Source organism: Hippocampus bargibanti, linkage group LG16 (assembly GCF_051943395.1).
Source record: "Hippocampus bargibanti isolate YZ-2025 linkage group LG16, ASM5194339v1, whole genome shotgun sequence".
In the NCBI taxonomy this organism is placed as follows: Eukaryota; Metazoa; Chordata; class Actinopteri; order Syngnathiformes; family Syngnathidae; genus Hippocampus; species Hippocampus bargibanti.
This window is the reverse complement of record NC_142749.1, coordinates 11,436,418-11,455,163: the sequence shown is the minus strand read 5'-3', so window position 1 is coordinate 11,455,163 and position 18,746 is coordinate 11,436,418. Positions and strand designations below refer to the sequence as shown.

Genomic DNA, 18,746 nt, shown 5'->3' with positions numbered 1-18,746 from the left:
TGATGTCAGTTAGGAAACAAAAAACTGACGTCGGTTGTCCTTTAACAACATCTAAAGCTGTAACAAAGCGCACAACATGGACAGCAATCATATACAGGAAAATAAAGCAGCCACAAAGATTGTTGAAAGCACAAGAGAGTAAAACCAAGATCAAATCGGAATCATGCTGAGTCGAAAAAAAAGGAAAAACTTTAAAAAAAAAAGTGAATGATGTTCAATCGAGTGAAGCAGATTATAAAGCGGGGCCTATAATCTTAAAACAAGTTTAGAAACACTGTGTAGCTACCAGATGATAGTTAGCCTAGCTGCTTTTATTTCTTAAAATACTGCTCTTTCCTCATATATATTTTATAGCAGTCAGGATGTACCGTGGCACCACACTGACTCATTATTCAGCCCTCATTCAAAAATAAATGGATACATATAACGAAAGCCGCGAGAATGGCTGCCTTTCCAGCAGCTCATGTATTTTGTTTTTCTACTTCTTTCAGTCCTTTCATAACTTTGCTACTGTGAAATGTAAATTTCTCCACTGTAAGACTAATAAAGGTAAATCCAACCTAAAAAAGAAAAACTTAAAAAAAAAAGGTGAATGATGGTCTTACCTTTTTGCTCCTTAGCCAGCTGCTCCGCCTGATCCCACACCTCAGTGGCGTACAGGAAGTTGGAGGTGACTTGAACATAGCTGGCGGCCATCTGGTGGATGCGCTGAGGTATGGTGACGGACGAGCCGGCGCTGCTGCTGCTGCTCACCGATGAGTAGCTGCCCGCCGTACCCGGCGACAGCTTTGGGGATACTGGCGAAGGCATGCCCGCTGCCTTGCTGCATGTGGAGAAAGACAAAGAAATAATAGTTTCAGGAAAAATGTACTTGGAGCCCGTGTAAATGTTTTTTTTCTGCGTAAAAGTAGGAGGACTTACTTCCCCATTCCAGGAGAGGGAGCCTGGGTGTTACTCAGAGAGTTCTGGTCAATGGATGAAGAACAACATTAGAACAGGAAACTATATTCAAAGCATTTGTTCTAAGTTCTCAGCTGTGGGTTCAGGTTGTCGTGGTGAGAAGTACCTTCAATTGCTCTGTGAGAGTTTTGGAGTATTTCAAAGCGCTGTCTTTCCTCAACTTGAATAAACGCAAGTGGAGAAGAGACTGACATCGTAAGCTGAGGAGAAAAGGGCATGTGTTCAGTGTATTAAAAAAACACTTCTAAATGCTAAAATGAGTAATAAGGGGACATGACAAGGAAAATTGGTGAACCCATCAAATGTGCTAAATTGACCATGGTAGATCCTTTTGAGGAAACTTTTTTTAACTCATTCACTGCCATTCTCAAATTTAATCGGGAATTGAAAATATGACGTGGAGCACCATTCCCGAATTTGCTTGGGTTTTGGTTTTTCTTGCAAGGGGGTGCTGATAAAGGGCTGGTCAGACTTCTGGCTATGTTTTTTTTTCCTTTCCACAAGGGGGCAGCATTTCCATTTTTTCCATGTTACCGCTTTGTTCCAGCTTCAGCTGGTGTTAAAGCGCTATATAAATCCATATGTATGCACTGTATTTCGGACAGCCCCCCTCATTTCAAGCTTGTATAACTCTAGTCCCATATAATTTAAGAATTAACTATTTTTTTCTGATCAAATAAGAGAGTCTCAGGTTTCTTACGCTGCATTGAACGTTTATGTAGTCCTAAAACTCAATATTCTGTGGTCTTGGAATTTGAGTGAAAATGACAAAAATCCTGGCACTGGAGTGGACACATTTTTGCACGACTGGCAGTGAATGAGTTCAAGTCAAAATACTGTACTCACCAAAGAACGGCTACCCGCTTGTCGGCTGGAGTCGCATCAGGAGCCATGTAGCTTTTTAACTTCATTGTGTACCTGAGTGAACGGTCAAAACACACATTAGCTCATTGAACATTTATACAGATATTTTTGGAAAAAAATAAAAGAAAAAAAACTTCAGTCTTTGGTCTTACTTGATAAGTTCCACTGTTTCGGCATACATGGGAAAAGGAGACTTGGCCTCCTGGGCACTCTTTTCGAGGGCGTTGCCACACTCGATGAAAGACACCACGGCATCCAGGTAGTAAATGGCTTTCTCAAAACGGTCCAGCTAAATCGACATGAAAAAATAATTGTAGAGGTCAAGAATGCAGTTACACCTGGCCACTTGCTACTTTTATATTTGCCCACTCATACCAGTGCATCGGCATTGTGTTTGAGTTTCTTGGCCTCCTGTAGGTAATGATCTGCCGAGTGGGCCCTGAAGAAAAAAGGACAGATCAGGATGTTTAACACTTCTAAGTCTTACCTACGTCAAACATTCTCATTTATAGTAACTTGAAATACACAAACATGAAGACTCAGTTCATTTCCGACAATTACAAGAATCACTTTCCTTTGTATTCATGATGATGTTACAGCCTTATGCAAACGCAGCCGACGTTTTGTCTTTTCGTATGTGTAACGCCATCTGAAATGTCTCACCTGTCTTCAAACGGCAGCTTGGATCTTTGCGATTTGGAGCCGTCGGTGGAGAGCGGCGGCACAGCCAGCTGGTTATCGCAACCCTTTGAGGATTTCTCCTGTGGGAGGTTAGCAAGAGAGACAGGGATAAAGTTTCAGTGAAGAGCAGCCTAATGTTTGAAGCGATTGATTAAACGGGGACGAACGAGGGCGGGGAAGAGGACCGTTGTCTGGATATTTGCCACACAGATATTTCTATCCATTTGTTATTGAAATGCTGTCACGGTTGCAGGTTTCAACTGAGCTTCCACAAAGTTACCGTATTTTCCGGAACATAAGGCGCACCCCCAATGAATAGTGTATTTAGAGTGATCGCATGATATTTGTGAGACTGTATTTTATGGTGTATAAGGCGCACCGGAGTATAAGTGGCCTTCCTAATGAATGGTGTATTTTCAAACTTTTTGCATATATAAGGTGCCCCGGAGTATAAGGTGCACCTTAAAAAAATTTTACCCAAAAATAATATCCAAATATATAAAGGTTTTCCAAATATAAGGCAAACCACATTATAAGTCACTACAGGGGGGAAATGGAGTCCTCTAACAGTAGTTGCGAGACCTGTCGTGGATCAATATATAAGGCGTACTGGTGTATAAGGCGCAGGGTCATCTTTTGAAAAAAATAAAGGTTTTTGGGTGAACCATATACACCAGAAAGTAGGGTACTCGTATAATCCAGATGAGATTTCCACCCACCTTTCCATCTCGAGTGCTGCGCCCCTTGTCCTCGCCTTTTCGGTGCTTGGAAGTGGAGGTGCTTTTCGTGCTGTGACCTCCTTCCTTGCCACTGCCTGCCCCACTGGATAGTGACGTGGAGGACTGGCTGACCGTTCTCTTTCGACTCGGATGCTCGGCTTTCGGCGTCCGCTGGAGACCCGCCATGGATGGAGAGGGAACTGGATCCTCCTTCTTCTCCAAAGACCTTTTCGATCTGATGCAACGCAAAATATCTCAGTGTCAGGGATGGGACAGCACTTGATCTGAACCGCAAAATGCTGACTCCTAAAGAACTTTTATCGGGAAAAAAAATATTTATCAACCCATAAATGCTCATGGTATACAACACCCCCCCTGAAATATAATATGGCTTTCAAAGGTATTTACATAAAAGCAGAAATAAGATTTCACCACATGGTCAAACCTTCACAAAACATAAAAACAAACCTTCCTTTACTTAGTTTTTATTTCGTGACTTTATGAGTTTACTTTATTTTCTGGTGTATAAGGCACACAATTTCTTCGTGAGGATCAGATTGTAAGTACATTGCATGAGTGGAGGTTGTGTCTTGAAATCTGACACAATTTAAGAGTGATTGTGTGGTATTTGTGAGACTTTAGGTATTACCGTAATTGCTGGTGTATAAGGGGCACCAGAATATAAGGCGCACGCCCAAGGAATGGTGTATTTTCAAAGTTTTTCCATATAGAAGGCGCAACAGACCGTAAGGCGCACCTTCAATGAATGAAAAAAGTTTTTCAAATACAATATATAAATATACTAAAGATTTCCAACTATAGGGCACACCCTCAAGATCAGGCGTTACAGTAGAGGCTACGGTTACGCAATACTTCTCGTTGTTGGCTGCTGACAGTAGTTTGTGGCTGAATATTACCTCACATATAAGGCACACCTGCGTATAAGGGTCATCTTTTGAAGAAAATCGAGGCTTTTGGGTTCGCCTTATATTCCGGAAAATACAGTAGTTTTATCGGTTTCACTCGCAACACAAGTTTCAAGAACCTCTCGAAAAACAAAATCCCACATGGAATGAATGTTAACAGCAGTTTCCATTAAAAATTCTTACTCTTTACTGCTGCTTTTATGATGCGTTTGAGACTTTTCCTCCAGCTTGCATCGCTTGCTATCTGGCTTGGCTCCCTCCTCATCATTCTACAAAAAGAAAAGATCAAGATGACATAAATAATCTCACGACAAAAGTCAGGTCAAAGAGGTGAAAAATTCCCAAACCTTGTGCTTCCTCTTGGCCTTGCTTAAGCTCTTTTCTGAACTTAGCTTGCTGAAGTCTTTGCCATCTCGGCCTTGGGAGTCATCCCGCTCCAATTTTGTTTCCGCAGGCTCTTTGTACGGCCGTCCAGGAATCCTCGATAGCAGGTTGAGATCTGTGGTAGATGGCCAGGGGTGTGGTTTTGTTCACTTCAGAATATAATAATGGGAATTTGGGATGATTTTAATGGATTTTAAAACATACAACTGACCTATTTTGACAATCAACATTTGCGGAGGTTGCCTGGACGTGTAGCGCTCATCAGGCTCACTGAGTGGAGACAGAAGCTCCTTTTCCTCCATCGGTGAAAACACACAAACAGGTGTCCGGATGCCTTCAGTGTACTTTGGCGTCTGCGAAGACGACGGAATGCTGTCGTTGCCCTCAGAGTCCGAAGACGACGAGTCCGTGTCGACAAACTCTCGAGACTTCTCGCGTGTCGACTTGCAGCTCGTTTTGGCTTTGCGCTTGTCCGCCGCGGCGGCCACAGCGGCCGCGCTGGGCCGCGGAGAGGATTTGGGTTCCTTTTTGATGCTGGGTTTGCGCGAACCCTTGGTGGCTGCTTTGGGTCGATGAGGGGGCATCTCAGGTGCCGGCTCACTTTCCACCCTTAGGCCTCCTTTGGGCTCCTCCACCACCGGGGGCTTTTCCGACTTTTTAGGCTGTTTTTTCCCCACGGGTCTCCGGTTCCCTGTGCTGCTCTCACTCTGGGCTGGGGATTTCTGCCGACCACGGCCGCTTTCGCCACCCTTCTGTGCTGCACGAAGGTCCCGGCTTGGGGTCGGTGCCGAAGAATCTTTCGATCCCCCTCCTTGGCTACTGTAGCTACGCCCCGAGCTGTTATCTCTTCCTTCTTTTTTGCTCTTGGTTTGAACATTGTTGTTATCAAGCGGTGATGGTGGGGCTGCCTTCTTGAACCAGTTGTCCAGCTGCCACTTGTTGGCCATTGGTTGTTCAGGCTATGAGAAGGAATACATGAGCAAGTTGACTGAATTTAGGGAAAAGCATGCCTATATCTGCAGGATGTTGGCATTTTGTAATAATACATGTTTTAAAGCAGAAAAAACAGATTAGTTGAGAACAAGATTGCATGATTGATTATATCTAATTATATCAATACACAAAGAGAGTGTAAAGATGACAAAATAATGTCTAGTTGTGAACTGCAACAAATTTCTCAGCCCTCGAAAGGAGCTCACTGAGCACTCCCGGAGTATAAGCAGACATACTTGGGCACAATGCTGCTTCTGCGCATATTCGGCAGAACCTGAAAGGCTGGATTTGCACTCCAATGTTAAAGTGACACATTTACATTTGTTTGCCCTCAAGTGGTAATGTTAAATGGTAGAATAGTGCACAAGATATTGTTTATAGTGCCTCAGACTTACGAGCCTTGCAAATGTTGATTAAAAAAAAGAAATCTGAGAATCATTCGAGAAGTGGCCTATGTGATTGCATTTTTTTTTTAAATAATTTGTTTATTGGACTCTAAATGGTAATAAAAAAAGCTTGTGAACATCTCCCAGTTTGGTTCATAATTAAAGGCTGTAATTATACATATTTTTATTCACAAATCATATTGTTTAGCGCTTTAAAAAAGTAGAAATATTACTCAAAAGTGATTGCTATTTCATTTACCATATTTGTTATAAACCGAATCAGTTACTGATTTGGTCATTGTTTTCCAAAGTAAGAGCACATGTTTGCAAATGACTTATTTTGATTCAATAGAATAGGCAATTGATTTGCTCTTGTGACGGACGACACAAATCGGGGAATTATTACTTTTCAGAGGCTAAAATCAGTAGAATTGGGCAAATACTGTATAAAGCTTCTTTTCAAGGGAAATGGCGGCACTCAGATTACTTGATTACTAATGGAATATTTGTCAATTAATTTAATAATCGCTAAGTTATCAACTAAGCAATTACTCTTGACACCTCTACAACGTTGGCTGCCAAAGAGTAACATGTTGCATCGGGGAGCTATACGGTTTACAATAATCATGACGTGAAGTATCGAAATTACAAACTGCATTTACTGTAATATCAATCGGTTCAGGAAGAGAACACCGTCATAAATGAAGAGCTCCTTATATTCACATTTACCTCCGGAGAAGCGGGCCGCAGAGGTTCATTGGCCTCGCTGTCACTCGTGCTGCTCTCGCTCTCACTGTCTGAACCTGAGCTGCTTTCGGAGCCACTGTGGCTACTTGAATCGTCTCTCGACTGCTCGGCTCCTTCGCTATTATGGCTGCCAAGGGTTTTAAAAAGAAAAAAAGACTTTTCAATGTGGATAAAACGTGTGAGCCAAGATCAGACGTTAAATAAATCACAAAAAGTGCTGATGAGATATAAACCAATTTTACGCTGATGATTGGATTGTTATGGTTTCATGTTGTGCCAAATCTTTCACCTTGCTGATGTGTTTCTTGAGGCATTCTTGGCAGAGTCCTGCTCTCCATCGCTGTCCTCGCTGCTGCTGAGTTTGAGGTCATCTTCCAGCATACTAATTGTACAAGAACACGTTTTTTTAATGGGAGATCAACATGAGAATGGAGGCGGAGGAGCAACATTTCAATACATACGTTGGCTGGTCATCGCAGGTCTTTGATTGGTGGTTGCTTGAGCTTTTGGAAGAACTGCCTCGCTCTGTAAAGCACAGATAACTTTGTATAAAAGAGCAACGTACAGATATATAAACAAAATAAAACGGAGCCTCCAATGTTGAATGCCTCTGAAGTAGTGCAACATTGAGTCGAAGTAAAAAAAAGGAAACATATGTGAAAAATCAGACTGCGAAGAATACCATAGATTCCAGTGTATAAGACGCACCGGAGTATAAAGCCCACGCACCCCCAAGGAATGGTGTATTTTCAAACGTTTTTCCATATATAAGGCGCACTGTACTATAAGGTGCACCTTCAATGAATGTTTTCCAAATAAAAAATATAAAAAAAGTCTTCCAAATATAAGTCACGTCCACATTATAAGGCGCTACAGTAGATGCTGGGGTTATGCACTACTTATTCTACAGGGGGAAATGGAATTGGGGCTGCTGACAGTATTTGCGAGACCTGTTGTGGCTCAATATTACTTTACAAATAAGGCGCACCCGTGTATAAGGCGCAGGGTTATCTTTTGAAGAAAATCAAGGCTTTTGGGTGCACCTTATACACCGGAAAATATGGTACTTCACAGAGCCGGCCGGGTTTATTTTGTGTTAGTGAAATGAATGTAAATACTGTGAAGCCATTCTCAACATTGTAACCCCTCTGGGATGTTAGCCTTGACCACGGCTAAATTCAGCTATCAGAAGGCTGTGGTAATATTTGTCAATTTTCAAAGAGTATACAGAAAAAACATGTCTTAAGCATCGCCTGTACAATTAAGAGACTGCAGAGGGTCCGTAAAAGCACGTGTCACACTCCACAGTTATTAAAATGAATATGAATGGTGCGGGCATGAGCGGGTGCTTGTTATTACTCACTTTGTCCACTTGAAAAGGAGTGAGAGTCCTGCGGGTGGTGAAAAAAAACATTCTGCATTATTTTTATGGCCTTTTAAATTCATCCATAACCCCTTGCTGTTAATCTGTCTAATCTGTGTATACTGAGTGAAAAAGCCAAGTGTTTCAAGTTTTATCACGATAAATGTGTTTGTTACAGAGCGGCCAAAGGTTATCGGTGTGCGTGTTTTTGAAACAAGACAGACCCGAAAGCTTAAAAATAATGTAACTTGATAAAAAAAAGGTGAATCGAGATGCATTGAATAAAAGTCAGATGGCTGGGCAATGCCGACCTTGGTGGGGAACGGAAACTTGGAGGGCTCTGTCTTGCAGGGGGTGTGGATTGCTGTCAATGGCGGGGGCCAGGACTGAGTCATTTCCTGACAGAGAGAAAACACACACACATACATACACACACACACACACACACACACACACACACACACACACACACACGCGCGCGCGAACACACACGCACGTACAGAGGGGGAAAAAATGTGCAAATGAGCCATATGGTGTGTGGATTGCGAAACTTTTCTTTTCGACTGCCAAGACTGTAGATTTGTCCTCTGAATAAAAAAAATAACTTGCATTCAGACTTTTTTTTCTACCTTTAACATACCTTCAGAATCTCATCGACACAGTTGGAATCTCCAGATCCCTGAAAATAGAAACAACGCCTTCATAAACAAGCTTCAAACTTGAACAATGCAGGACAACAAAAACAACAACTTCAAATCTGTTAAACGGGTGCTCTTTCATTTTTAGAACAGTGAGTCTTTTAGAGGCTGCGAGTCCACAGGGGGGGGGGAGGGATTCCAAAATTCCCTGAACATTTACAGAAAACCTTTTCAGCCAAGTTTAGCTGGGGAGTTTTGGAAAAGTTCAAAATGTTCAAAAAAAGTACATGGATGTTCTTTCATTGGAATAAGTCGTCTTTACACAATAGTTTACAGTAATTTACTGAAACAGCAAACTGGATGTTTATTTACCTAATTTCAAAGGGGGGAGGGTCTATTTACTTATTCACTGCCATTCCTGAATTTATTCGGGAATTGAAAATATGACGTGGAGCGCCATTGCCGAATTTGTTCAGGTTTTGGTCTTTCTTGCGTGGGGGTGCCAATAAAGCGCTGGTCAGACCTCTGGATTTTTTTTCCCTTCAACGAGGGTGTAGCATTTGCCTTTTGCACAAACGCCCCCATTTCGACCTCATATTACTCCAGACCCATATAACTTAGGCATTAACTTTTGAATCGTCTCATTGACATTGTTGTGAGTCTTCGACTATGTGTGTCAAAGTTATTTCAATAATAATTTGGTATATTTCATGAAAAGGTTATAAAGGGGGTCAACCACAGGAAAAATGTGTTTTTTTTCTGGTGACAATGTCGTTCAAGCCATACCTCAACAGGCTGCGAGGGGATCTTGAGTTTGGTGAGCGAGGCCTTGCCATTCGACTTCATCTCCCCCATGGTGCTGCTGTGAGATTGTCCACTGTAGCTTTCCGCTTGCGAGCTCTTAGCTTCCGCTGTCTCCTGGCCGTCCATAGGCCTGACATAGGCCGTGGGCTTTTGGAGCATGGAGCCCGGTTTAGACATGAGCGACGGAGGGAAAGCTTGACTCGAGTGCTGTCCGCTGGGAAATGAGGTGTGAACCCGGGAGGGCGAGTCCCAGTTGGCCTCGCGGTCTCGCGGGGACTTGGACCGGTAGCGCTCCTTGCAGTGATGCTGCTCGGGGGCTAAGGAGCTCCGCGAATGGCTGTTGCCACTGGAGGAGCTCAGAGACCCCTTGGCTGGACTCGACGTGTGCGACTTGGAGTGCTCCGAGCCGCCGCTGTGCTTACTTGACTTCTTTTCGCTGTGTCTTTGGCTACCGCTGCTGCCGCTACTGCCGCCGCTGCCCCTCTGGCTACTGTGCCCCCCTTGCAGTCCGGAACGTTTTTGAGACTGGGATGAGGAGGCAGCTGAGGCAGGGCCCACGGGAGTCCACTTACTGCTCTGGCTGCTGCCACCTCCTCGTTGGTTCTCGCCGAATAAAGGCGCACCAGATTTCTCCTCGGAGGAAGACGAGCTGTTAGAGGGTTTGGCGCTAAGCTTCGGAAGTGCCTCTCCAATTGGTTCTTTCATCTCGTCGTAATTGCCCAGCATGCTCTGAATACGGCTGGACAGTTTATCTTCTTTGCTGGACTAGAGTAAGAGACAAAAAAATAAAAATAAGGAAGGAAGAAGTAAGGCGGAGGACAGTGTGATGACGGATAAAACAAGGAGAGCAGAAATCCAGTCGGTACGGAAGATCATTCTTTTTTTTGTGACACAAATATTGGCGGGATGACCAAGAGCCACTGGCCAATATGATATGGGCACAAAAGGGGTATAACTGACCGGATATCCACCACAAATTGAAAACTTTACCGGATTGAAATGTTGGAGCTGGATCGGATATGATCTGACACTTGAGCTTTTGATGCTTCATAAACAAGGAAAATAATTCAAACCAGATGTTGGAATATATTTTGACTGTATAACATATAAACAGTGAGGTCATCAGTGCGTGAAAATATCACGATGACACGAGACTGATTACAAAAAAAAAAATAACCCAAAAAGGCCAAACAGGAAATTGCAGAATAACTAAGAATTTATTCTACTTTTCCCCTGCCATGGTTCTTTTTTTGGGGGTGGAAAACTACAGCATATTGAATGCATCAATTGAACTGAGACAATTAAACAATGAACAACAATGGGGGAAAAAAAACACTAATTATTTGTGATTTTTTTGAAATGAGGCTGAAGGCAGCAGGAAAACGGCCTGCTGCAGCAAAGTAAGACACAATGGGAAATCAGCTTTTCAATTCGTAGATCCTTTCAAATTACTCAAAACTCCTCATCTTGGAACTTGCTCATAGGCACGTTGATATAGCTTTGGTGGCTAGGCTCTAAACCCAAACGTTGGCTTGTGAGAGTTCATTCTTGCCGTACATCTTCAAATGTTGCAGCCATGACTGATCTACGGCTTGGAATACTGTTTGTCTAAGAAAGTGCCCTGTTGTTCCAATAACAAGTTTTGCCAGTCGATTGGTGTAAACATCTAGCAAAACCATGATGTGCGGGTTGTGTAGCATAAGTGCCAAAATAACAAAGGTAACAAAGTGAGGTAAAACTGCCCAAGTGTGAGAAGGCTTGTTCAGGGCGACTGGCCTCACTCATCCGTGAACACAGATGTGAGTATATCGATCAAAACCAGATGTAAAAGCTTCCACTGTGGTCAAAGGGTACCGCCAAACTGCTAACGGCTAGCATGTCACCGTTTGGGAGTGGGGGGTATCCAGTTTCACATCCAACCTCAGACCACAATTTTGTTCGACAGATTTACAGAGAGGAAACACAAGCTGCTATCTGAGGCAGGAAAACGTGCGGCTAGGTCATAACACTGACTTGACGACCCCCCGCTACCGTTGCTGAGGACAGTAAGCAGTTAGGACGTTTTTTTTCAGAATTATTTTACACAGGGCAGATTATATGTGAAAAAACATGAGGAAGTTGTTTTCAGTGTTTTAAGTAGGGCAGTTTTCAAATGATCTAATGTTTGATCTTGTGTTTAATAACTCATTTAAACGTACCCTGATCATTCATGATACATATGCGGACTTCAATTTGGTTGAATAATTGCAGAATAATGTTACCGGTGCAATGCAAATGATGTCACATCCAACTAGAGTTCAAAAGCAAACAAATATGTCCGCATTCCAGAAGGAAAAAAAATTGAAGCAGACTGTGTGGGTGAAACTACTGAAGTCACAGTTTCCGGGAACAAATTTGGAGACAAACAACAACAGGAGTGTTTACTATCACACTTACTGCCATTAAAGATGCTGCCTGTGCTTCAATGGTGTACGAGGAACTTGTTTACAATCTTAAAACTGCACACACATGCATCTGGGAGACTCAACAGTTGAATAATTAATGTCAGCGTGTGACGAGGTGTTAAACGTATTTGATTGAAGTTGAAGGCATACTAACATGCTAGCCATCCTAGCTATTGTAATGTAAATTAGTTTAGCGCTGTTGGATTATTGTCATTTTATGTGAAGTGTCCTGGAAAGTGTTTTACTTTATCTAAAGCTATTGTGAAGGCACTATATAAATACAAATGTTGTTTGTTTGCAAAACTTTATTTGCATTGTTTAGGGACATTTTATGACAAAGACGTAAAGTTATTTATCTTGATGAGGCAATGACAATGTCTCAAAGTTGATTTTAAAAAAATGTGATTCATAAAAGCCCACTTATTTCTCGTCCAAATGTCATCTCAATCTAAGCAGTTTCTGTTGTCAAGGCCTAAGAAGCAGTGGTGTGCACATGGTCTTTAAATGCACTACTGTGCGCTGCCACTTAGTGGAGCATGACAGAAGAAGGAAAAAAAGTCATGCAGCAAAGCTTACGTAAGGCGCAGACAAGCAGGAGACAAGATACAGGCCCTAAAGAGCGAAAACAAATCCTCCGCCTTAAACAGTTGGCTTATTACATGTCGATTTGTGTTTAGCATGTCTCTGCTGTCTAACAAGTGAAGGCTGAAGACGTTAACTCCTGCAATTTTTCCCTTTCACTTTCCTGGGGGTAAAAACACTGAGCTGTCACTCACTTCTGGTCGCCTTTCACATTCCTCACCGTTGCCCGAACAACTCGCTTGAGTGCTTGGGGGGGATGTGGGGAGAAGAGCTACTTAGCTCCACACAAATCCGGTTAGTGGCAAAGATTAGATCAATGCGGGAAGCGCAAATCTTCTTTAGTGTCGTAGGGCCCTGGCCGGAGCAGGCTGGCCTCGACTATTGCTCTTTTGGGCATATCTACAACAGGGAGGTCAAGGAATGAGGATGTGTGTTGTGTTTCACGCTATCACGACCAGCCCAACTAACCTGGGGGTGTTACATCAAAAGAATGGTTTGTATTGGAAGCCGACAATCTGGCAGGAAGTTTAACATGCCACATTTCTTGTGTATTGCCCTCCTTCTGGGCACCCTGCAGTTTTTTTTCTTTCAATAGAATTCAAGGTGTGAGCACTTTTGGAAATGTTCCACATATTTTTCCATTGGTTTAAAATTCCAGCTAAACAGCGTTCCCCCAAAGCTTCATGCCTTAGTTACGTAATGAAATGAACAAATAGATGAGACGTGTTTTTTTTTGTAATAAAGTCCGCCTATATCACGATAGTTGCATATCTGACACAAGGGAAAGTTGTCACATGCAAGACAAAACCATTACTTGCCAGAAAGTCCTGAACCAATTACAGCACGACTAGTTAACCATTTCTGGTTTGGACCACATTACTGTTGCGGTCTCTCGTCTCCTAGGTTGCGCTATATCGTCATCTGCTTGTTAATTACTTGGCTTCTGGCTGGATTTTGCCGCAAGACTTATACAACTTATCACAGATGACACTTTGATGTCTTTAAAATTGGTTTGTGCAAATAAAACGACTATTATCCAATACAATTAATTTCTTTAATTACAATACAACAACACATTAATTATACATAAAAAGGTACATTTTGTGTAGTTTTAAGGCTTATTTAGTAGAAATTGTTTTATGGGGAACTCGGAATGGATTCTCATTTGATTGGTTTCTTGTGGGATGTGTGGGAATAAATGTTTGGAAAACGAACTTTTTGCCTTACACACACTTTCTTTGAACCAATTAAGTTTGTAAGCTGAGGTATCACCGTATTACACAATTATTCAAGTCTACCCACTTGTGATTAGTATACATTGTAGCTGCACTTTCTAATATTGAAAAGCAGGCAATGAAGACCTCAAATGTTTAATGTGACTGCAAAAAATGAGTGGCTCGGCTACAGCACACACTCACTGCTGATACTTAAGTCCCACAATGAGTAGCGATGATTCACTGCTGACGCTTCACTGCTACGTTGGCAAAACATTTGCTTTAAAGCACTCATGTTGTACATTGGAATCAATTTTACCAGGCAATTGTGTGTCAAACAAGGACAACAGTTTCAACAACTACCTTCTACACCACATGTCTTCAGTAGAGTAGAGACGGAGCGGGGGGCAGGGGGGGTGAGCTGGAGCCAATCCCAATTTATTTTGGCGAATGGTTGGGTAAAGCCCGGAATCAAACCAGCCAATTGCAGGGCATATTTTTGACCAACAAGATATTCAGTTGCATCATATATCTATGACGGAGAGGTAACTGTAAGAAAAACATAACTGCAGTATAGTTAATATAACTGCATGAAACAAAAAAAAAGTCACTGGAGTGTGTCAAATTTTTGCTACACATAAGCGGCTGATTTCATTTTTAGAGCCTGAATAATTACAACTAAGTGTAAAGTCATGTCATGGCAGTGAAACATGTCCTACAAAACGGAACACAGATGGCAAAGAATAACTCCAACATATTTGCTTGAGCAGTAAAGCAAGGCTGAGAGATTAATCTTCCTCGTTTGGCTAACATGTTGAGTAGAAATAAGCTTTTCAGAGTTTGTGTCATGTTTCTAAACTAAACGAACAAGCGTTTATAAAGTGAGCTTACCACTTTGTAAGGTTCGGGGAAAAGGGGGGAATTTGCTGTAAACGCCTCTCCTCCTTGTTGGATTTCTTGATTTCTCCTTTCTCTTTCTTTCATTCGGAGCACATTCCGGTCCTCACGGTTCATGTTGCTGGAAGCACAAACAACACAAGTCAGTATAGGTGATAAGGTATCACGGCAGAATTTGACTGGATGAGTTGTAAAATTTGAAGAGCAATTTCATAGACCGGCAGACATGATCCTTGTTCTTGTTCAGAACCCATGAATACAGCAAAGTACAGGATGGTAGGCTACTGCTACGTACGCATCAGGAGTAAGAATCACAGTAGAGAAAGTAGTCTCTAAGAAGCTTAGGCTCGTCTAGACACTGCAGTAACATACATTGACTGCGAGCATGCCTCTTGAATAGTAGACCATCGAAAGCTACTAAAGGCCATTTTGTAAGGCTAAATGAAAGAAAAAAAAATCAATACTAGCAATTATTGGGTGCTTAGGGACTAACGATGACTCGTTTTAATGTGTCTTCCTTCAGCAGAGTACCAACTATGTATGTGTCTCAAAAGCATCCCGAATCCTAAACCGGAAAAACAAAATCAAGAGTTTAAGAGCGTCTCTGTACTGAACAAATCATCAACGAAAAGAAGACAATACTGGGTGTAAACTTTGAATTTGCCCCCAGCACATACATATATGCGTCACATGCTTACACAACTCATCTTTCACTCAGGCTTATCGCTGGTTGTAAATGTGTCAATAGATTTGGAGAAAAAGGAAAAAAATGACTCGCAGACGGGGAAATAAAGGTCTACTCTATTTCATTTACGATGTGGTGTGAAGGAGAAACTGTTTCAAAATTTGAATAAATATGATAATCATCTGGGAGCATTGGCGGTATCATTGTAAAGACAGTTTTCCCAACAGCAGATTAGAAAACCAAAAGGGACCTCAATTAGTGCCATGCATTCGCTAGCAAAGTGCTGTCACAAAATTTCTGAACCTTTTCCGCTCAAGATCTAAATTAGTAACAATCATAATTTGGTTCTAGCCCCAGCACCCTATTGTCAAAACATTGGCATGCAATGTACACAAACTAGCCCCTTAAAGCAGATGCAAATTTTAAAAAAGTCTTTTGCCAAGAGGCTGAACAGACAGAAGTGACAACAAACATATCCGCACGTCACGAGCTTCTGACCCTAGCGTGGGTACTCCAAACAGAAGGGGGTTGGGGGATTACTAAAGAGGGTTTGCAGTGCTCGCACATGTCAGTTTGAAGCAGATAGAAGTAAAGGAGCTGTTACAAGCACAATGGTCATGCTGACTCACTAGCTTGAGTCAGCTTTGAAACAATGACAAAACAAAAAAGAAACAAAAAAAAAACATCCAGCAAGGCGTTACACTTCTCGGTTTAAATCATCAATGCCTAGTACTCAGCAAAGAGCAACAAAGATTTGACGTCTGTTGACAGAGAGCGCTTGGGCGGCTGCGCCCTCCTATTAAAAAGCAGCACGCCGGGATTACTTGAATTGTTGCTGTTGAGATGGTAGGAAGCAGATTTTTAAACGAAGATGGCAAAAGCCAACACTTAACATATCCTAAAAAGAAATGTGATTGCCTTTGGAATGAAGCCGAGAAATGGCCTGATAAAATAGTTATTACGTGCGTGTTCAACCGTAAGATTCTTGATTTCACAACCGAATACTTTTAACGGGCATTCCGCGTCATTGGCAGCACGCTAAATGAGTCATTTAGGCTTGGCAGCACACACATTTACTGTCTACAAATAGTCTTCAAGCAAATAGAGCCCATAATGACCACGAGGATGTGTTTGAAACACCCAATTAGTCATCGCTTTATCTGTGTAAATGGAAATGATTTTGGCTGGTCCGATGTGCACAATCAACATGCCAAGGTTACCTCTCACTCTGTTTAGTATGATCAGCCTGTATAAGTTCTTTATGGATGGAACTGCAAAGCCTCAGGCACTAAAGACAGGGACGCACCAATCAATCGTCCGTCCGATTAAATTACACACCTCAAAACACCGGCTAAAATAATCTGCCTATTGGCCGAATCTTATCTTTATGCAACCAAACCATTGACAGCCACACAAATCAAAACGAGTTAAATATAAATCAATCAGCTAATGGTAACTCAAAAACATTTGTGGAACAATGGACTGAGAGTGACCCCAACTATGTGCACGGAAGATGGTGCGGAGGCCCCCCATGAATAGAAAAAAAATATGTGCGTAATTTTTAACCACTGAAATATGCTTGGGGGGGATTGTTTTATGCATTACATGTATTTAAATTAATGGGACAATTATTCTGTGATCATATTTTTTTACCTACCAAAAACCTCCAGCAGGGAAAAAAACAGAAACACAAAGAGGTAAGTATTAAAAAACAGTTGTCATTTGAAGTCAACAGGGGTATTGCATCTAAAAAAACAATAATAATAAATGTTTACCCAAGTTCTGAACTCATTCACTGCCGGATGGGCAAAAATGTGTCCATTCCAGTGCCAGGGTTTTTGTCATTTTCACTCAAATTGCAAGACCACCGAATATTGAATTTTAGGACTACATAAACATTGAATGAGGTGTAAGAAAACTTCGACTATCTTCTTTCATCAGAAAAATTCGAGTTAATTCCTAAATTATATGGGTCTGGAGTAATATGAGGGTGCCTGTACAAAAGGCAAATGCTGCCCCATCATGGAAGGGGGAAAAACATTGCCAGAGGTCTGACCAGTATTTTAAATTCCCGAATAAATCCGGGAAAGGCAGTAAATGGGTTTCAGAATCTGGACTTTTCCCAATCTTTTATTTTACATGTGACATTGGATGTTATCATTTTAAATCAAGTACTCTGTGAACTTAGGTGTGTGCCACAAAAATGGCACGCTCACGTCCCACTGAACTTTCTGGTTTTCATTTAATTGTCTGGCATTTGTGGGTTAGAATGTGTTCATACAAATATTAAGTGTGGTTATGACTTTACTACGCCATATTCCCAAATACACGGCCGGACTGTCATAAATTAGCAATCCCCTGCAAAACTGGCCGTAATCTTCTAGTTTTAGAAATTATAACAAACGGACGCTTTAGTTGCAAATGGAGCTTCACTGCAGTCATTAAATATCTGCGGCTCCAAGCATTCTTTTAAATGCGAGGTACTGGCAGTGCTTGTTTCGTGTGAGAGAGCACATGGTACTGCTTTAAAAACAGCAAAATGAGGAACAACATAATGAGCCCAAATGAGTCATCTCAGATGCACATTTCTGTGTAATTCAATGTACGAATCTGGAAGGATGGACTCACTGCAAGCAACAACTAAAAACACACTTCAATGACTCCATGTTCCACTAAAATTGTCAGAACATGTATGCTATTTCTTAGCAATTGGCTTCCACAGAAGTGCAAAAAAATGACACAGTGACAGGTCAAGCTGCGTAAACAGCACATAAGGGTGATAAGAGGTGGAACAAAATGGCCGACAAGAGAGTGAAAAATTCAAGTGACCATCGTCAGAGTGATGAAAGACAGATAAAGGGCATATAATATGAAAGAAATACAGTACGTCTGATGCAACAGCAAATTAAGCCCCTCCCACTTTGAGCTTTCAACTGAATATCCATTAAAAGATAAAGACAAAAAATTGCTAATGAACACATCACTGTTGACTGCGCCACTGAAGATACCGTGAATACGCCGATGCATCATGTAAATGTAAGTCAGCCCGTGAAAGTCCTGTTTGAGCTCCATGTGTAAACAGGCAACTTTTAGTGTTGCGCTTCACCATCAAATACCCCCAGGGCAACAATCCTTTGTAACCGAGTCTCACGTCCATTTAGCTCTCTCAAATGAGCCACTCTGTAGCTTTTTATTAGCTAAACAGGGGTAACACCCTGTCATACACGACTAAAAGTAGTCAGCGTTTGAATTCGAGCAGAAAATGAAAGGCTCATGCCTCAGCTGTTAACTGATTGCATGTATAGATGTCATAAACAAGCAGTGGTGCCGGAATTTGCTTGTGAATCAGGGTTGCAAGTTTTAAATATGTTAGATTGTATACATTTATATGGCGATATAAACCACAACTGAGTAAATGTCTTTCCACTGAGCATCAGGATTTTTCCAGCCATGTGTAAG

At 41.8% G+C, this 18,746-nt stretch overlaps 1 protein-coding gene across 2 annotated transcripts in view; it reads right to left on the bottom strand.

Annotated features, from left to right (window-relative positions):
- The window catches only part of aff4 (ALF transcription elongation factor 4), a 35,419-nt gene that overhangs the window by 5,587 nt on the left and 11,086 nt on the right, over window positions 1–18,746 (bottom strand). For both annotated transcript variants that reach the window (XM_089016828.1, XM_089016827.1), the window contains exons 2-20: window positions 14,597–14,723; window positions 9,448–10,230; window positions 8,664–8,702; window positions 8,335–8,421; window positions 8,024–8,051; window positions 7,122–7,185; window positions 6,950–7,042; window positions 6,643–6,787; window positions 4,746–5,493; window positions 4,498–4,649; window positions 4,334–4,419; window positions 3,225–3,459; window positions 2,488–2,585; window positions 2,200–2,263; window positions 1,977–2,113; window positions 1,807–1,878; window positions 1,067–1,160; window positions 922–965; window positions 606–823 (exon numbers count right to left, since the gene is read on the bottom strand). In XM_089016828.1, the coding sequence (XP_088872954.1) occupies window positions 606–823; window positions 922–965; window positions 1,067–1,160; window positions 1,807–1,878; window positions 1,977–2,113; window positions 2,200–2,263; window positions 2,488–2,585; window positions 3,225–3,459; window positions 4,334–4,419; window positions 4,498–4,649; window positions 4,746–5,493; window positions 6,643–6,787; window positions 6,950–7,042; window positions 7,122–7,185; window positions 8,024–8,051; window positions 8,335–8,421; window positions 8,664–8,702; window positions 9,448–10,230; window positions 14,597–14,719 (3,310 nt within the window). In that variant the 5' untranslated portion in view covers window positions 14,720–14,723. The remainder of the gene's footprint in view (window positions 1–605; window positions 824–921; window positions 966–1,066; window positions 1,161–1,806; window positions 1,879–1,976; window positions 2,114–2,199; window positions 2,264–2,487; window positions 2,586–3,224; window positions 3,460–4,333; window positions 4,420–4,497; window positions 4,650–4,745; window positions 5,494–6,642; window positions 6,788–6,949; window positions 7,043–7,121; window positions 7,186–8,023; window positions 8,052–8,334; window positions 8,422–8,663; window positions 8,703–9,447; window positions 10,231–14,596; window positions 14,724–18,746) is intronic.